Source organism: Entelurus aequoreus, linkage group LG07 (assembly GCF_033978785.1).
Source record: "Entelurus aequoreus isolate RoL-2023_Sb linkage group LG07, RoL_Eaeq_v1.1, whole genome shotgun sequence".
NCBI classification, from domain to species: domain Eukaryota; kingdom Metazoa; phylum Chordata; class Actinopteri; order Syngnathiformes; family Syngnathidae; genus Entelurus; species Entelurus aequoreus.
Genome location: NC_084737.1, coordinates 14,185,022 through 14,205,891, shown reverse-complemented (window position 1 = coordinate 14,205,891; position 20,870 = coordinate 14,185,022). Strand labels below are relative to the sequence as shown.

At 33.2% G+C, this 20,870-nt stretch overlaps 1 protein-coding gene across 2 annotated transcripts in view; it reads left to right on the top strand.

Moving 5' to 3' along the window:
* The window catches only part of LOC133653405 (protein-glutamine gamma-glutamyltransferase 5-like), a 32,117-nt gene extending 11,460 nt beyond the window's left edge, over nt 1-20,657 (top strand). For both annotated transcript variants that reach the window (XM_062052627.1, XM_062052628.1), the window contains 10 exons: nt 1,443-1,620; nt 1,692-1,827; nt 4,423-4,526; nt 5,806-6,066; nt 10,209-10,262; nt 11,787-11,831; nt 14,151-14,357; nt 14,427-14,587; nt 17,681-17,820; nt 20,290-20,657. In XM_062052627.1, the coding sequence (XP_061908611.1) occupies nt 1,443-1,620; nt 1,692-1,827; nt 4,423-4,526; nt 5,806-6,066; nt 10,209-10,262; nt 11,787-11,831; nt 14,151-14,357; nt 14,427-14,587; nt 17,681-17,820; nt 20,290-20,443 (1,440 nt within the window). In that variant the 3' untranslated portion in view covers nt 20,444-20,657. The remainder of the gene's footprint in view (nt 1-1,442; nt 1,621-1,691; nt 1,828-4,422; nt 4,527-5,805; nt 6,067-10,208; nt 10,263-11,786; nt 11,832-14,150; nt 14,358-14,426; nt 14,588-17,680; nt 17,821-20,289) is intronic.
* Nucleotides 20,658-20,870: the final 213 nt, after the last annotated feature.

Below are 20,870 nucleotides of genomic sequence, written 5' to 3'. Positions count from 1 at the left end.
TCTAAAACTGGTGAAGTTAAATGGAAAATAACTTTATAGTATAATCACTGGATACATATAACAATTTAATTTTTTTTTTTCTTTTTACATTTTTTTTCTTTCCATGATGGCACGTGAGGCCCCGCCTTACCTGCCTCCACTGACTGCACGTCACTGAATATGTTTACATATATATATATATATATATATATATATATATATATATATATATATATATATATATATATATATATATATATATATATATATATATATATATATATATATATATATATATATATATATATATATATATATATATATGTATATATATATATATATGTATATACATATACATATATATGTATATATATATGACGGTATGTATATATATGCTGTATATATACTGTGTGTGTGTATATGTATATATATATATATATATATATATATATATATATATATATATATATATATATATATATATATATATATATATATTATATATATATATATATATATATATATATATATATATATATATATATATATATATATGTATATATATATATATATATATATATATATATATATATATATATATATATATATATATATATATATATATATATATATATATATATATATATTAGAGATGTACGATAATATCGGCCGATAAATGCTTTAAAATGTAATATCAGAAAATATCGGTATCGTTTTTTTTATTATCGGTATTGGTGTTTTTATTTTTTGTGTTTTTTTCATTTTTATTAAATCAACATAAAAAACACAAGATACACTTACAATTAGTGCACAATCCCAAAAAACCTCCCTACCCCATTTACACTCATTCACACAAAAGGGTTGTTTGTTTCTGTTATTAATATTCTGGTTCCTACATTATATATCAATATATATCAATACAGTCTGCAAGGGATACAGTCCGTAAGCACACATGATTGTGCGTGCTGCTGGTCCACTAATAGTACAAACCTTTAACAGTTAATTTTACTCATTTTCATTAATTACTCGTTTCTATGTAACTGTTTTTATATTGTTTCTTTCTTTTTTATTCAAGAAAATGTTTTTAATTTATTTATCTTATTTTATTTTATGAATTAAAAAAAAAAAAGTACCTTATCTTCACCATACCTGGTTGTCCAAATTAGGCATAATAATGTGTTAATTCCACGACTGTATATATCAGTATCGGTTGATATCGGTATCGGTAATTAAAGTTGGACAATATCGGATATCTGCAAAAAGCCATTATCGGACATCCCTAATAGATATATATATATTTATATATACACACATATATATGTTCTGTTAAACCACTAATAGTACATAAGCTCGCCTGCGGTGTTCTATTTTTTTGGTTTGTAAAACTTAAGTTTCAGCAAGTTACAGCCCTTCATTTTCTTGGGTAACAAAAAAGACGGTACTGCGTCCGTTCTTGCACTCAGGTGAACTCCAGTGACGACATGGGCGTGCTGGAGGGCAAGTGGCAAGGCAGCTACAAAGATGGCGTGGGGCCCACAGAGTGGAGCAGCAGTGCGGACATCCTTCACCGCTGGTTGGCGTCCAAAGCCAAGCCGGTGCGTTATGGACAATGCTGGGTCTTTGCCTCCGTCCTCTGTACAGGTACTTCTAGGGACCGAACACTTTGATTTCCACTCGAAGAATCCACTAAATCATGCTCGGTTTTTGTCCAGTGATGCGAGTGCTGGGGATTCCCTCCAGGGTGGTGACGGTCTTTAACGCCGCCCACGACACTGATGGAAACGTGGTAGTCGATGAGTTCTACTCCACCACCGGGGAGAAGCTGAGCCAGACAAAAGACAGCATTTGGTCGGTACCACTTTCGTCTTGTCACTCACAAGTTCAAAAACGTCAAACTAGCGAGAGAGGAGCATGACATATAACGCTCATCAATAAGGACCATGTGATGATGTCATAAGAGGGCGGTTTCATCATGTCCCCTTTTGTTTATGTAACTACATAATTACTATATAAAACTATATAAAACAAATACGAGTGGGCATGGCTCGCACCCCTGTGGAACACCCTGTGGATAAACAAGTTTCAAAAGATGTGTTGCTATATAACAGAAAATACAGTTTTATATATATACATACATACATGTATGTATGTATGTATGTATACATGTATACATGTATGTATGTATACATGTATGTATGTATGTATGTATACATGTATACATGTATGTATATATACATGTATGTATGTATATATGTATGTATATGTATATATGTATGTATATATACGTATGTGTATATATATGTATGTGTATATACAGTATATATATGTATGTGTATATATATATATATATATATATATATATATATATATGTATATATATATGTGTATATATATGTGTATATATATGTGTATATATATATATATATATATATATATATATATATATATATATATATATATATATATATATATATATATATATATATATATATATATATATATATATATATATATATATATATATATGTATGTATGTGTATGTGTATGTGTATGTATGTATATGTATGTGTGGGAAAAAAATCACAAGACTATTTCATCTCTACAGGCCTGTTTCATGAGGGGTTTCCTCAATCATCAGGAGATTTTAATGGAAGCATTCACATACCATGGTTTATATAGGGCACAGAGCGGGTGGGTACAGGCAGGCGTAGGGGGCGTGGTGATTGGCTCATGTGTTACCTAGGAGGTGTTTCCTTCTGTGACGGCATGCTGATACAATTTCGCTGCGCTTGTTGAGGGATGACAGGTCTGGACGGTATATAATAAACAGTTTCTCTTTTAAGCATAGGTTGCATCTTTTATTACCACTGTTGTAAGGTGTGCTGGATGCAAGAATTTGCCATGTTATTGAATATTCAACATTATTGTCTTTGAGATTCCAAATGTGTTTGCTGAGTTCTGTAGTGTTCCGCAGGCTTTTGCTTCCGGAAGAAGCCTTGTGATTGTTCCATCTGGTTTTGAATTCTCCCTCAGTTAATCCTACATATGTGTCGGATGTGTTAATGTCCTTGCGTGTTGCCTTTGCTTGGTAAACGACTGATGGTTGTAAGCACCCCCCGTTGAGAGGGCAATCAGGTTTCTTGCGGCAGTTACAGCCTTTGTCCGTTTTGGAGTCGTTCTGCCTGGTGGTGGACGGCTCCTTTTCAATTGCTTTGTTGTGGTTTGAAATGATTTGTCGTATGTTGTTCATGCAGCTGTAGCTCAATTTAATGTTGTTCTTGTTGAATACTTTTCTTAGGGTGTTGCCTTTGGGGAAGTGTTTGTCGATCAGGGTGAGGAATTTGTGGCCAATATTAGTTGAGACATTTTTACATGTGGCCCTCTGAGGGCAGCCACAATTGCGATGTAGCCCACAATAAATTTCAATCAATCAATCAAAGTTTATTTATAAAGCCCTAAATCACAAGTGTCTCAAAGGGCTGCACAAGCCACAACGACATCCTCGGCTCAGATCCCACATCAGGGCAAGGAAAAACTCAACCCAATGGGATACAAGGAGAAACCTTGGAGGGAACCGCAGATGTGGGGTGGAGTGGATCCAACTGGAAGATTTCTCCAGATTCTCTGAACCTTTTGATGATATTACGGAGCGTAGATGGTGAAATCCCTAAATTCCTTGCAATAGCTGGTTGAGAAATGTTGTTCTTACACAATTTGCTCAGGCATTTGTTCACAAAGTGGTGACCCTCGTCCCATCTGTGAAGGCCCCATTAATGCTGATACAGGTTTTGGAGCAACATATGTTGCCATCCAAGCAACGTTATCATGGACGCCCCTGCTTATTTCAGCAAGACCATGCCAAGCCACGTGTTACAACAGCGTGGCTTCATAGTAAAAGAGTGCGGGTACTAGACTGGCCTGCCTGTAGTCCAGACCTGTCTCCCATTGAAAATGTGTGGTGCAATATGAAGCCTAAAATAGCTGAAGGGAGACTGCTGAACAACTTAAGCTTTACATCAAGCAACAATGGGGAAGAATTCCACTTCAAAAATGTGTCTCCTCAGTTCCCAAACATTTACTGAGTGTTGTTAAAAGGAAAGGCCATGTAACACAGTGGTAAAAATGCCTCTGCGACAACTTTTGTGCAATGTGTTGCTGCCATTAAATTCTAAATTAATGATTATTTGCAAAAAAAATAGTGTGAACATTAAATATCTTGTCTTTGCAGTCTATTCAATTGAATATAAGTTGAAAAGGATTTGCAAATCATTGTATTCTGTTTTTATTTACCATTTACACAATGCAACAACTTCACTGGTTTTAGGTTTTGTAAACAAAAAAACAAAACAAGGGGACCTGAGGAGGTACCTTGTGGAACACCTTTAGATATTTTCCAATTATTTCCGTATGGGTGCAGCGTTGACACATCATGTGTGCTCACAGGAACTTCCACGTGTGGGTGGAGTGTTGGATGCGAAGACCAGACCTGGGCCTGGGTTTTGACGGCTGGCAGGTGGTGGACCCCACCCCTCAGGAGAAGAGCGCAGGTGTGAGGACGTGTTGTCGCTTTTAATTTGCCCCCCCCCCCCCCCCCCCCCAAAAAGTGTTTTGTGGGGAAACATTTTTTTTTATCATTTAAAAACATATATATATATTTTTAGACATGTATCTCATGCGCACAAGAAACTTTTTATAAAGTTATAAAAAAAATTTTTTTTTTAAATTATAAGAAAAAAGTGACTCTGGGGTAAATGGTTGTAAAATATGCGAAATTAGAGGGAAAAAAAAGTGTAAAATTAGCTAAAAATGTTAGCACTTTAATGTTAGCGTGCTAACAGTTAACAAGTGTCACATACCAGGTTATATGACTCTGGGGTACACGATTGCAAAATTAGCCTTAAAAAGTTAGCATGTTAATGTTAGCATGCTAACATGCTAACGGTAACATGCTAACAGTAATTTAAAAAAAAGACTCTAAGGTGTATGGCTGGGGAATTAGAGAAAAAAGTGACTGGGGTAAATGGTTGTAAAATATGCGAAATTTGAGGGGGAAAAAATTGTAAAATTGGCTAAAAATGTTAGCACTTTAATGTTAGCGTGCTAACAGTTAACAAGTGTCGCATACCAAGTTATATGACTCTGGGGTAGACGATTGTAAAATTAACCTTAAAAAGTTAGCATGTTAATGTTAGCATGCTAACATGCTAAAGGTAACATGCTAACAGTAAAAAAAAAAAAAGACTCTATGGTGTATGGCTGGGGAATTAGAGAAAAAAGTGACTCTGGGGTAAATGGTTGTAAAATATGCGAAATTTGAGGGGGAAAAAGTGTAAAATTGGCTAAAAATGTTAGCACTTTAATGTTAGCATGCTAACAGTTAACAAGTGTCGCATACCAAGTAATATGACTCTGGGGTACACGATTATAAAATAAACTTAAAAAGTTAGCATGTTAATGTTAGCATGCTAACATGCTAACGGTAACATGCTAACAGTTTTTAAAATGGTTGTAAAATATGCGAAATTAGAGAATAAAAAAAGTGTAAAATTAGCTAAACATTTTAGCACTTTAATGTTAGCGTGCGCAAGAGAAACTTTCTCGTGCGAGTGAGATACGTCTAAAAAAAATAAATAAAAATTAGTTTAAAAAAAATTATATATATTTTTTTAATAAAAAGTTTCTTGTGCGCATGAGATCGTTGTCCCTTTAGGCGCTCCGTATTTTTGTGAGTAATCTTGTCCAAAAAAATGTTTACTAGGAAAAGCGAACCACGCAAAGAGCGTCCAAAACCCGACTTTTTTTGCCCGCAAGTGTTCCTCTTTGCAGGGATGTACCGCTGTGGCCCGTGCCCGGTGGCCGCCATCAGGGGGCGCTGCCTCCGCACACCTTACGACGCCGCCTTCCTCTACGCCTCGGTGGACGCCGACATCGTGCGCATGATGGTGCGGTCGGGCCGCTTGGTGAGCAAGACCACGGACAGCAAGTGTGTGGGACGCGCCATCTTCACCAAGAGCGTCGGCTCGGACGCGGCGGAGGATTTGACGGAGAGTTACAAGAAAAGTAAAATTAGAGGAGAGCAGCTGATGGGTGAGCATCCTGCTTACAACTATTCATTATACTCATTACTACTTACTTTGACCTGAATGTGACACATACTAACTGTTAGCATGCTAACATTAACGTGCTAACCTTTTAAGGCTAATTTTGCAACCATATAACTTGGTATTAAGTGCTAACATTTTTAGCCAATTTTACTTTTTTCCCCCTCAAATTTCGCATATTTTACAACCATTTACCCCAGAGTCACATTTTTCTCTAATTCCCCAGCCATACACCTTAGTCTTTTAAAAAAAATGTTAGCATGTTACCGTTAGCATGTTAGCATGCTAACATTAACATGCTAACTTTTTAAGGCTAATTTTGCAACCGTGTACCCCAGAGTTATATAACTTGGTATGCGACACTTGTTAACTGTTAGCACGCTAACATTAAAGTGCTAACAATTTTAGCATATTTTACCCTTTTTTTTTCTCAAATTTCGCATATTTTACAACTATTTACCCCAGTCACATTTTTCTCTATTATTCCCCAGCCATACACCTTAGAGTCTTTTTTTTAACTGTTAGCATGTTCCCGTTAGCCTGCCAACATTAACATGCTAACTTTTTAAGGCTAATTTTGCAACCGTGTATCCCAGAGTCATATAACTTGGTATGCGACACTTGTAAACTGTTAGTATGCTAACATTAAAGTGCTAACATTTTTTGCATATTTTACACCTTTTTTTTCTCAAATTTAGCATATTTTACAACCATTTACCCCAGAGTCACTTTTTTCTCCAATTCCCCAGCCATACACCTTAGAGTTTTTAACTGTTAGCATGTTACCGTTAGCATGTTAGCATGCTAACATTAACGTGCTAACTTTTTAAGGCTAATTTTGCAACCATATAACTTGGTATAAAGTGCTAACATTTTTAGCCAATTTTACTTTTTTCCCCCTCAAATTTCGCATATTTTACAACCATTTACCCCAGTGTCACATTTTTCTCTAATTCCCCAGCCATACACCTTAGTCTTTTAAATTTTTTTTTAGCATGTTACCGTTAGCATGTTAGCATGCTAACATTAACATGCTAACTTTTTAAGGCTAATTTTGCAACTGTGTACCCCAGAGTTATATAACTTGGTATGCGACACTTGTTAACTGTTAGCACGCTAACATTAAAGTGCTAACAGTTTTAGCATATTTTACACTTTTTTTTCTCAAATTTCGCATATTTTACAACCATTTACCCCAGTCACATTTTTCTCTATTATTCCCCAATTTAACTGTTAGCATGTTCCCATTAGCCTGCCAACATTAACATGCTAACTTTTTAAGGCTAATTTTGCAACCGTGTATCCCAGAGTCATATAACTTGGTATGCGACACTTGTAAACTGTTAGTATGCTAACATTAAAGTGCTAACATTTTTTGCATATTTTACACCTTTTTTTTCTCAAATTTAGCATATTTTACAACCATTTACCCCAGAGTCACTTTTTTCTCCAATTCCCCAGCCATACACCTTAGAGTTTTTAACTGTTAGCATGTTACCGTTAGCATGTTAGCATGCTAACATTAACTTGCTAACTTTTTAAGGCTAATTTTGCAACCATATAACTTGGTATAAAGTGCTAACATTTTTAGCCAATTTTACTTTTTTCCCCCTCAAATTTCGCATATTTTACAACCATTTACCCCAGAGTCCCATTTTTCTCTAATTCCCCAGCCATACACCTTAGTCTTTTAAAAAAAATGTTAGCATGTTACCGTTAGCATGTTAGCATGCTAACATTAACATGCTAACTTTTTAAGGCTAATTTTGCAACCGTGTACCCCAGAGTTATATAACTTGGTATGCGACACTTGTTAACTGTTAGCACGCTAACATTAAAGTGCTAACAATTTTAGCATATTTTACACTTTTTTTTCTCAAATTTCGCATATTTTACAACCATTTACCCCAGTCACATTTTTCTCTATTATTCCCCAGCCATACACCTTAGAGTCTTTTTTTTAACTGTTAGCATGTTCCCGTTAGCCTGCCAACATTAACATGCTAACTTTTTAAGGCTAATTTTGCAACCGTATATCCCAGAGTTATATAACTTGGTATGCGACACTTGTTAACTGTTAGCACGCTAACATTAAAGTGCTAACAATTTTAGCATATTTTACACTTTTTTTTCTCAAATTTCGCATATTTTACAACCATTTACCCCAGTCATATTTTTCTCTATTATTCCCCAGCCATACACCTTAGAGTCTTTTTTTAAACTGTTAGCATGTTCCCGTTAGCCTGCCAACATTAACATGCTAACTTTTTAAGGCTAATTTTGCAACCGTGTATCCCAGAGTCATATAACTTGGTATGCGACACTTGTAAACTGTTAGTATGCTAACATTAAAGTGCTAACATTTTTTGCATATTTTACACCTTTTTTTTTCTCAAATTTAGCATATTTTACAACCATTTACCCCAGAGTCACTTTTTTCTCCAATTCCCCAGCCATACACCTTAGAGTTTTTAACTGTTAGCATGTTACCGTTAGCATGTTAGCATGCTAACATTAACTTGCTAACTTTTTAAGGCTAATTTTGCAACCATATAACTTGGTATAAAGTGCTAACATTTTTAGACAATTTTACTTTTTTCCCCCTCAAATTTCGCATATTTTACAACCATTTACCCCAGAGTCCCATTTTTCTCTAATTCCCCAGCCATACACCTTAGTCTTTTAAAAAAAATGTTAGCATGTTACCGTTAGCATGTTAGCATGCTAACATTAACATGCTAACTTTTTAAGGCTAATTTTGCAACCGTGTACCCCAGAGTTATATAACTTGGTATGCGACACTTGTTAACTGTTAGCACGCTAACATTAAAGTGCTAACAATTTTAGCATATTTTACACTTTTTTTTCTCAAATTTCGCATATTTTACAACCATTTACCCCAGTCACATTTTTCTCTATTATTCCCCAGCCATACACCTTAGAGTCTTTTTTTTAACTGTTAGCATGTTCCCGTTAGCCTGCCAACATTAACATGCTAACTTTTTAAGGCTAATTTTGCAACCGTATATCCCAGAGTCATATAACTTGGTATGCGACACTTGTAAACTGTTAGTATGCTAACATTAAAGTGCTAACATTTTTTGCATATTTTACACCTTTTTTTTCCCCTCAAATTTAGCATATTTTACAACCATTTACCCCAGAGTCACTTTTTTCTCCAATTCCCCAGCCATACACCTTAGAGTTTTTAACTGTTAGCATGTTACCGTTAGCATGTTAGCATGCTAACATTAACTTGCTAACTTTTTAAGGCTAATTTTGCAAACGTGTACCCCGTGTTTAATTGGTATGTGACACTTGCTAACTGTTAGCATGCTAACTTTAACGTGGTAACTTTTTGAGCTAGTTTTGCTATTGTTTACTCCAGAGTCATATAACTCGGTATGCGTCACTTTGTAACTGTTAGCATGCTAGCAGGCTAACATTAAAGTGCTAACATTTTTAGCTAATTTTACACTTTTTTTCCCCTCTAATCTCCCATATTTTACAACCATTTACCCCAGAGTCATACAACTTGGTATGCGACACTTTGTAACTGCTAGCATGCTGACGTTAGCATGCTAACTTTAACGTGCTAACTTTTTTAGCTAATTTTAAACTTTTTTTCCCTCTAATCTCGCATATTTTACAACCATTTACCCCAGAGTCATACAACTTGGTATGGGACACTTTGTAACTGTTAGCATAATAACTTTAACATGCTAACTTTTTGAGCTAGTTTTGCAATTGTTTACCCCAGAGTCATATAACTTGGTATGTGACACTTGCTAACTGTTAGCATGCAAAAGATAGCACGCTAGCAAGCTAACATCAGCATGCTAACTTTTTCAGCTAATTTCACACGTTTTTTCCCTACTTCCGCAGCCATACACCTTAGACGGTCATATAACTTGGTATGTGAAACATGCTGACTGTTAGCATGCTAACATTAGCACACATGCTAAAAGTTAACATTGTAACGTACGGTTGCACCTAAAACTCACAGATTCAGACACCATCTTAAAAAGTACACCGGCTTCCGGTGACCCCTGGCCAGAGGTCCAGGGTACAGATAGCAAGCCCATCCAAATGTTGTAGTTTATAATGAAATAATTTGTTTACCTACAGCGAGGTGTACCATGCAATCTGCAAATCTTTATGACCGGTCCCATCCTCAGGCTGGTAAGTTGATCTGCCGCTGCATGCGCTTTAAATGTAAACATGTTGCTCCTCACCTCACCTACAATGCCATGTTTACCAAACTTCTTTTGTATTCATTTGTAGTGGATTTGGCGCTACTTGTACGCACTTGCCCATGGACACATTATAACGGGACTACGCGTGAATGTGTGCCGTACACTAAGCGTCTTGTTTGTTGTTTTTACGTTTGTATATGCAAGAGTTATTTCTTTCTATTCATAGTCATATTTGAAAACAGCTAGTGTTTTTCCATTTGTTCTCTTTCTATTTGTCCGCAAGTAAACTGTGTGTGTTACCTTGAAGACTTGGAATGTAGGACTTGGAGTACTCTCTTCTATCTTATCTGCAGTAGAACAATGAGGCCGTGTTCCTTCCCTGAGAGGTGGGGGCTTTCTTTCTGTGTAAGAAGGAGGCTCTTCCGTATGAGTGTTAGAACAATTTAGGAAGCCGGAATGAATGTATTAGTCTAGGTTGTTCTCCTGAAATTTCAGTAAAACTTGATGATATTCCTATTCTGTCCTGGTGATCCTTCTTACTCAGCTTATATGTCATCCAAAAGAATTTGGGATTGACCAGTAACTTAGATTCCCTTGGAGGAAGAACTGGTCCGACGCAACATAAATATTGTAAATAATGTAAATAATTCAATGTATATACTCTGATGATTAACTTGTGTGATGACTGTATTATGCTGATAGTATATATTTGTACCATGAATTGATTTACGTGGACCCCGACTTAAACAAGTTGAAAAACGTATTCGGGTGTTACCATTTAGTGGTCAATTGTACGGAATATGTACTGTACTGTGCAATCTACTAACAAAAGTTTCAATCAATCAATCAATCAATGCGTCAAACATGTGGAAGTGTGGAGAGTGTTTTGCATATTACCCATCAGGCCTAGTAAGTGGGTTAAACGGGCGTATTTTTGAATTGTGTATGGTACTATTAGACTTTTTTTTTATAACGTCCACATAGTTCAGTGGGCAAGTTGTGTGTTTTTGTATCACATATTTCAACGTTCTGTGTTGGTTTTTAATTAATTGAACCATGATTCAGAAAGGTTGTCCAAACTAGTACCTATATATCGAGTATACTAGTACCTATATATTGAGTATGTGCATGAATGACATAAATGAACAATGTGGGCCTCACCTATAATAAGTTGTTTTATTTTTTATTTCAAGTTTTATAAATAAACCTGGGACAATCTGTAGTTTGGGGACCCCTGAATGAAGTAGTTATTTTGACGTAGACTGGATGGAGCCAGAGTGGGACCCCCTAGACCGCCACTGTGTTCAAACTGTGTGTGACGTCACAGCGGCCAACAATATTCAACATACTTGTCAAATAAAGCCTCGGCCTTGTCTTTAATGGATACTTAGGCCTACTATGCTACTGTATTTGACTGTTGATCATGATGGGAGTGCTTGGAGAGGTGCTACTTGATGGAAACACGTTTAGAGAACTACTGATTTATATCATTTGCTTATTTATTTTACAGTAAGTTGTCTCCGTAGTGGGACTTTGCCTAGTCCAGCTGAAGCAGGTAAGAGCCTTCCTATTATTACTGTTACCTTCCTATTATTACTGTTACCTTCCTATTATTACTATTACCTTCCTATTATTACTGTTACCTTCTTATTATTACTGTTACCTTGCTATTATTACTGTTACCTTCCTATTATTACTGTTACCTTGCTATTATTACTGTTACCTTCCTATTATTACTGTTACCTTGCTATTATTACTGTTGCCTTCCTATTATTACTGTTACCTTGCTATTATTACTGTTACCTTCCTATTATTACTGTTACCTTCCTATTATTACTGTTTTCACTTTGACATTTTTTGTCTTATTTTTTTTTTTTAGATTAAAATCTTATTTTTTAAACAGTTTAATTTTTTTCCAGGTTTAGATATTTGTTTTTCCAGATTCAATTTTTTTTTCAGATTCAGACTTGGCATGTCATGTCATTTTCATATATTTTCGATTTTTTTTTGTCAGTTTCAAATGGTATTTCAAAATTAAAATATGTGCACACATTTTTTTCTCCCTCTGATAATTATTTAAAATATGTTTATTTTAACTTTGACATTTTTTGGCCTTTTTTTGTTTATTTTTTAGATTAAAATCTTATTTTTTAAACAGTTTCATTTTTTTTCAGGTTCAGATATTTGTTTTTCCAGATTCAATTATTTGATTTTTTTTTTCAGATTCAAACTTGGCATGTCATATGTCATTTACACATATTTTCAAATTTTTGGTCAGTTTCAAATGGTATTTTTTACAGTTTCAATTTTGAAGCTGACTGTCATGATGCCACGCCCCCTTGCTAAATTCAGGCCATAAATATGAATCTGAAAAAAAAACAAAAAAAAAAAAACGGAAAAAATATATATCTGAACCTGGAAAAAAATTAAACTGTTTAAAAAAAAAAAGATTTAATCTAAAAAAAAAAAAAAAGCCTAAAAATGTCAAAGTGAAAATAAATGTATTTAAAATGATCATCAGAGGAAGAAAACAATGTGTGCATATATTTTAGTGTTGAAAAACCATTTGAAACTGAAAAAAAAAAAAAAAAAAAAAATGTAACCTGGAAAAACAAATATCTGAACCTGGAAAAAATTAAAACTGTTTAAAAAACAAGATTTTAATCTTTAAAAAAAAAGCCAAAATATGTGAAAGTGAAAATAAATGTATTTAAAAAATATCTGAACCTGGAAAAAAATTAACCTGTTTAAAAAAAGTTATTAAGATTAAATCAAAAAAAAAAAAGCCTAAAATGTCAAAGTGAAAATAAATGTATTTAAAATTATTATCAGAGGAAGAAAAAAATGTGTGCATATATTTTAATTTTGAAAAACCATTTGAAACTGAAAAAAAAAAAAAAATGTAACCTGGAAAAACAAATATCTGAACCTGGAAAAAAATTAAACTGTTTAAAAAATAAGATTTTAATCTTTTAAAAAAAAAGCCAAAATATGTCAAAGTGAAAATAAATTGATTTAAAAAATATCTGAACCTGGAAAAAAATTTACCTGTTTAAAAAAAGTAAATAAGATTTAATCTAAAAAAAAAAAAAAAAAGCTTAAAATGTCAAAGTGAAAATAAATGTATTTAAAATTATTATCAGAGGAAGAAAAAAATGTGTGCATATATTTTAATTTTGAAAAACCATTTGAAACTGAAAAAAAAAAAATGTAATCTGGAAAAACAAATATCTGAACCTGGAAAAAAATTAAACTGTTTAAAAAATAAGATTTTAATCTTGAAAAAAAAAAGCCAAAATATGTCAAAGTGAAAATAAATTTATTTAAAAAATATCTGAACCTGGAAAAAAATTAACCTGTTTAAAAAAAGTAAATAAGATTTAATCTAAAAAATAAAAAAAAAGCCTAAAATGTCAAAGTGAAAATAAATGTATTTAAAATTATTATCAGAGGAAGAAAAAAATGTGTGCATATATTTTAATTTTGAAAAACAATTTGAAACTGAAAAAAAAAAAAAAAAAAAAAAAAATGTAATCTGGAAAAACAAATATCTGAACCTGTAAACAAATTAAACTGTTTAAAAAATAAGATTTTAATCTTTAAAAAAAAAAGCCAAAATATGTCAAAGTGAAAATAAATGTATTTAAAATCATTATCAGAGGGAATCAGAATTTTATACAAACAGAAAAAAAAGTGTCCACATATTTTAATGTTGAATACACTTATCTGTTTTTCAAAATTCAACATTTAAACTAGATTTTTCATTTTTTAAAGTTTTTTTTTCCCCAAGTACAGAACTTGTGTCTCTAATTTAGCTCCACGCTAATGACGAGTGAAAGTAACTTTCTGCTCTCCCGACACCATTCCCTCCTAGACGGGTGCAGTTTGGACGTTTCCATCGCCGTCGACGGAGAGCCGACTGCGGGCGAGAGCATCGACCTGACCGTGACCCTCACCAATAAATTGGCGCGCCACCGCGTCCTGGTGGAGCACCTGAACGCTCAGCTGAAGGAATTCAACTGCAGCCCCCAGAAAAGCTTCTGGAAAAGCCATAAAGAAGTTTCCGTCCCGCCGTTTGAAGGCGAGGTGCCGCCTAAACCCCTCCAAAAAAAAAAAAAAAAAGTCTGATTTTGTTCTTTTCATTTTTCAGTTTTCACGCTGCAGCATTCCATCCCGCCCTCGGAGTACGAGTCCTTCCTGTCGGACGACGACATTGTCAAAGTGTCGGTGGTCATCAAGGACGTGAACACCAAAGAGAGAGTTTTGGCCACGCAGGACTTCAACATCAGCACGCCCAAAATTAGCATACAGGTGCACACACACACACACACACACACACACACACACACACACACACACACACACACACACACACACACACACACACACACACACACACACACACACACACACACACACACACACACTCTTGTATTTCTTACCTTCTTGAGACCTGAGAAAAAAAGCCCACCTCTTTAGGACCACCCTTTCTAGATATATAAAGATGTGTATTTACAACATTAATAATATATACATACTCTGCAGATATAAAAAAGCTTGTTGCGATTTTGGCAGTATTATAATAAAAGTCGTCATTTTACTCAACGCAAGTCAAAATTTGACAAGAAAAGCCGAACATTTGTGCAATTTTATGATAAAAGTTGGAATTTTACTCAATAACAGTCGCAATTTTACAAGAAAAGCTTCAAATGTTTGCAATTTTATGAAGAGTCGTCATTTTACTCGACAAGAGTCACAATTTTTTAAAGAAAACTTTCAAATGTTGGCAATATTATAACAATAATCGGAATTTTGCTCGGCAAAACGATGACAAAATGCGTATTTTTACTCAAAAAATGTCACTGTTTTACGAGAGCAACAACAAAAATGGGCAATATTGTGATAAAAGTCAGAATTTTACACGACAAATGTCGCCATTTTGCATTAAAAAGTAATAATTTCACGAGAAAATATTGCAATGTTACAGAAACAGAAAGAATATGAGAAATTGTTCCCAATTTTATAAGAAAAAAGTCGACACATTGTGAGAAAAAGACTGCTTTTAGTTCTTTTTTGTTGTTGTTGAATTTTTTGTTTGTAATTGGTTTTTAATCTTCATTATTTACTTCAAGTTATTACAGTATGTCTCTATATACATATTTATTTTTATTAATTTTGGCCAAAGGGGGCGCATTTCACTGTCTTACACACACTTGTTATTTCATATGTTGACCAGAGGGGGAGCACTTTTAAAAGTGACGCACAGTCAATGTGAAAAATCCCTCCTTTTTGTGACTACCCTCATTTTGATAGATGTCACCAGCAGGGGTGCTAATGAGACATTCTCTATTAGATGCAATGTTATTGGGACCATGATTTATGTCATCACTTGTTCACACCTCCTCATATGGAAGATACTTTTCCTTCTTGATGTCTCAAGAAAGCTAGTAATACAAGAACACACACAAACACATACACACACACTTCTTGTATTTGTGACCTTCTTGAGACCTGAGAAAAAAAGCCTCCCTCTTTAGGACCACCCTTTCTAGATATATAAAGATGTGTATTTACAACATTAATAATGTATACATACTATGCAAACTTTGCATAATACCGTTAGTTTACAAATAAGAAACAACCAACAATCCCAATTATCTTTAATATTTTCAAATGTTGTGTTCACATAGGATGACATAGGTTAGTTTTTGCTAGCGAGCCATCTACGAATACTGTTATGATTGGTTGTATTGCTTTATTGCAACAGTTTCACACAATTACATATTGTCTTGTCCTTTAACATTTATTAACAAAAAAACAATAATTACAGTGTCTTATATGGAAAAATAAGTAAAGAGAACAAATTAAGGGAAAATAAATTTTATATATATATATATATATATATATATATATATATATATATATATATATATATATATATATGTATGTATGTATGTATGTATGTATGTGTATGTATGTGTATGTGTGCATATGTGTATATATATATGTATGTATATGTATATATATATACTGTACATACAATAAAAGTGTAAAAAATAATAGAAATTAAATAATAAAAAATATATGTATAAATACATGTACAAATACACTAAAACTCCCATTTCTACATTTACTTATGCATACATATATAGAAAATCATACTCCTATATATATATATATATATATATATATATATATATATATATATATATATATATATATATATATATATGTATGTATGTATGTGTATGTGTGTGCATATGTGTATATATATGTATGTATATGTATATATATATATATATATATATATATACTGTATATACAATAAAAGTGTAAAAAATAATAGAAATTAAATAATAAAAAATATATGTATAAATACATGTAAAAATACACTAAAACTCCCATTTCTACATTTACTTATGCATACATATATAGAAAATCATACTCATATATATATATATATATATATATATGTATATATATATATATATATATATATATATATACATACATGTATATATATATATATATGTGTGTATATATATGTATATATATATATATATATATATATATACATACATGTATATATATATATATATGTGTGTATATATTTATATATGTGTATATATATATATACTTGTGTATATAAATATACACATGTATATTTATACATGTGTATATTTACAAGCCAATTGTCAATTATAATTCCATTAATATATGTATTATATATATATATATATATATATATATATATATATATATATATATATATATATATATATATATATATATATATATATGTATATACATGTATATATATACATGTGTATATTTACAAGCCAATTGTCAATTATAATTCCATTAATATATGTATATATATATATATATATATATATATATATATATATATATATATATATACATGTATATATACGTATATATATATATAAATACGTATATATATATATATATATATATATGTATATATACATATATATATATATATATACACATGTATATATATATATATGTGTATATATGTATATATATATATATATATGTATATACTGTATGTATATATATATATATTATTGACCTTAATTCTAATATACCGTCATCTTTATCATGAATTGTATAACAGAAATATGATATAACTTAATAAATATGACAATTTGATCACTAATACTAAATGTAAATTTTTATTTTGATATGATCTGTTTTATATTAGTTGCTTTAGTGTCTTTCCAAGTCTTTATCTCTTTGATTGCAACATTTTTTGTTTGTTTAATAGATATTATTTATGAGCTGCTTTCAGTTTTTGCTCTAGAAGTCATCGTATGTTCTACCTCTCCCCAAACGGTTGATTGATCAGAAATAATAGCGTGCGATTGCATCACCCCGCAGGTGGAAGGCGGTGACACCATCCAGGTGAAGAAGGAGCACACGGCCGTGGTTTCCTTTACTAACACATTCACCAAAGGCCTGAGCAGCGCTGTGCTGAAGGTGGAAGGTTATGGGTTGTTGCAGGGCAAACAAGAAGCCAGGTGAGTGGGATTATACACTTTTCATTTCAATGCATGGAGTCAATGATACTTGCTTTGGGAGTCAATGATACTTGCTTTGTGACTTTCATGCAGTATAGTGGAGGCTTCCATGGCAGGAATGTGGTGAGAGAATGTTGTCAGGAATGTTTAGACACAGAAGAAACGTGTTCGTTAACCTTCTTATCTTTAGATTTAGCACCAGGATTTCCTCATTCAACATGTTTTATATATATATATATATATATATATATATATATATATATATATATATATATATATATATATATATACATACATATGTATACAAAAGCAGTGAAGTTGGCACGTTGTGTAAATAAATGGTAAATAAAAACAGAATACAATGATTTGCAAATCCTTTTCAACTTATATTCAATTGAATAGACTGCAAAGACAAGATATTTAATGTTCACACTGAAAAACTTCTTTATTTTTGCAAATAATCATGAACTTAGAATTTAATGGCAGCAACACATTGCAAAAAAGTTGTCACAGGGGCATGTTCACCACTGTGTTACATGGCCTTTCCTTTTAACAACACTCAGTGAACGTTTGGGAACTGAGGAGACACATTTTTGAAGCTTTTAAGGTGGTAATTTAGGCTTCATAATGCACCACACATTTTCAATGGGAGACAGGTCTGGACTACAGGCAGGCCAGTCTAGTACCCGCACTCTTTTACTATGAAGCCACGTTGATAAATAAGCAGGGGCGTCCATGGTAACGTTGCTTGGATGGCAACATATGTTGCTCCAAAACCTGTATGTACCTTTCAGCATTAATGGTGCCTTCACAGATGTGTAAGTTACCCATGTCTTGGACACTAATACACCCCCATACCATCACACATGCTGGCTTTTACACTTTGCGCCTAGAACAATCCGGATGGTTCTTTTCCCCTTTGGTCCGGAGGACACGACGTCCAGAGTTTCCAAAAACAATTTCAAAAGCGGACTCGTCAGACCACAGAACACTTTTCCACTTTGCATCAGTCCATCTTAGATGAGCTCAGGCCCAGCGAAGCCGGCGGCGTTTCTGGGTGTTGTTGATAAATGGCTTTGGCTTTGCATAGTAGAGTTTTAACTTGCACTTACAGATGTAGCGACCAACTGTTAACGTAATGCAATTTCTATGTCATTGTTGTATTTATTTGTATTAAACATTATCAAGTTATAGTTTACATATTTTTTTCTAGTAGTACTAGTTTTGTTATGATTACTATTATGCCTTTGATTTATTATTGTTATGTAAATATATCAAACATTTGTCCCCCTATTACGTCAATGCAGAACATGACCGTTATATTCAAAGTGAATAAATATGTAGGATAAAACAAAACGGTCAACAATACCACAACCACCACCAAGAATAAAAATAAGAAATATGCTCTTATGTAAAATGTATTTAAAAGAAAAAAATTACATAAATTATAACTTGTCAAAATAATTTAGTGGAAAGTTATCAGTTTAATGTAAGTAAATAAATACAAAAAAGTCACATTGAATGTATTTAGTTAATTTATATTTATTCAATATTTATTTATGTTAAACAGATCAATTTTACCTTACTTTTTATTTATTTTTTATTTACTTAGTTATTTTAGTTAATATATTTTATTTTACATCGGAACACATTTCTTATTTTCCTTATTGGTAGTAGTGGCACTAATGGTAGAAGTAGTAGTAGTACTGTTATGATTACTAAAATGTTTTTGATTATTATCATCAATGTTGTTATGTAAAATATTTAAAACATTTATATTGCTAGTACATCAATTCGGAATGCAACCAAAAGTAGTTAAAAATGTCAATTATAACACAACAAACAAAGATAATACATGCATATACATTACCTCCCTGCTTGGCACTCAGCATCAAGGGTTGGAATTGGGGGTTAAATCGCCAAAAATTATCCCCGGGCGTGGCCACCAATGCTGCTCACTGCTCCCCTCACCTCCTAGGGGGTGATCAAGGGTGATGGGTCCAATGCAGGGAATAATTTCACCACACCTAGTGTGTGTGTGACAATCATTGGTACTTTAACTTTAACTACTTCAGCTAAATGTGTTGGTTTTCTGACATGGACTTGTTTCTTCAGCATTGTCCACACCTTTAAGTCAGGACTTTGGGAAGGCCATTCTAAAACCGCCATTCTAGCCTGATTTAGCCATTCCTTTACCAATTTTGACGTGTGTTTGGGGTCATTGTCCTGTTGGAACCCAGAGCATAATACTACCACCACCATGCTTGACGGTAGGCTTGGTGTTCCTGGGATTAAATGCCAAAACAGCTGAATTTTTGTTTCTTTGTCTATGTGATGTCAGATGAAACAACAATTCAGCTGTTTATGATTATTATTTTGAAGCCGTTATCATTTATATTTGGTATGGTACGCTTCCTTTGGCACATGCCGTGACTGCTATGATATGCTGTGATGTGACCACTCCCCCAGGCTGGGTGTGCTGCAGCCAGGAGAGAAGATGGAGAAGAAGGTTTCCATCATGGCGTCCACAAAAGGCACCAAGATGCTCAACGCCACTTTGTCACACGGCGGCAGTTCCAAAGTGCTTTCCAGAAGCATCCATAAAGTGTCCATCACCTCATAGACATGCTCCAAATAGTACAACATACTCTATGTTTGTGTTGATATGTTTATTATTGTCATGCTGCTGGGAATACTACACTGGTATACCACCATGTATACTACACTAGTATACCACCATGTATACTACACTAGTATACCACCATGTATACTACACTAGTATACCACCATGTATACTACACTAGTATACCACCATGTATACTACACTAGTATACCACCATGTATACTACAGTAGTATACCACCATGTATACTACAGTAGTATACCACCATGTATACTACACTAGTATACCACCATGTATACTACACTAGTATACCACCATGTATACTACACTAGTATACCACCATGTATACTACAGTAGTATACCACCATGTATACTACACTAGTATACCACCATGTATACTACACTAGTATACCACCATGTATACTACA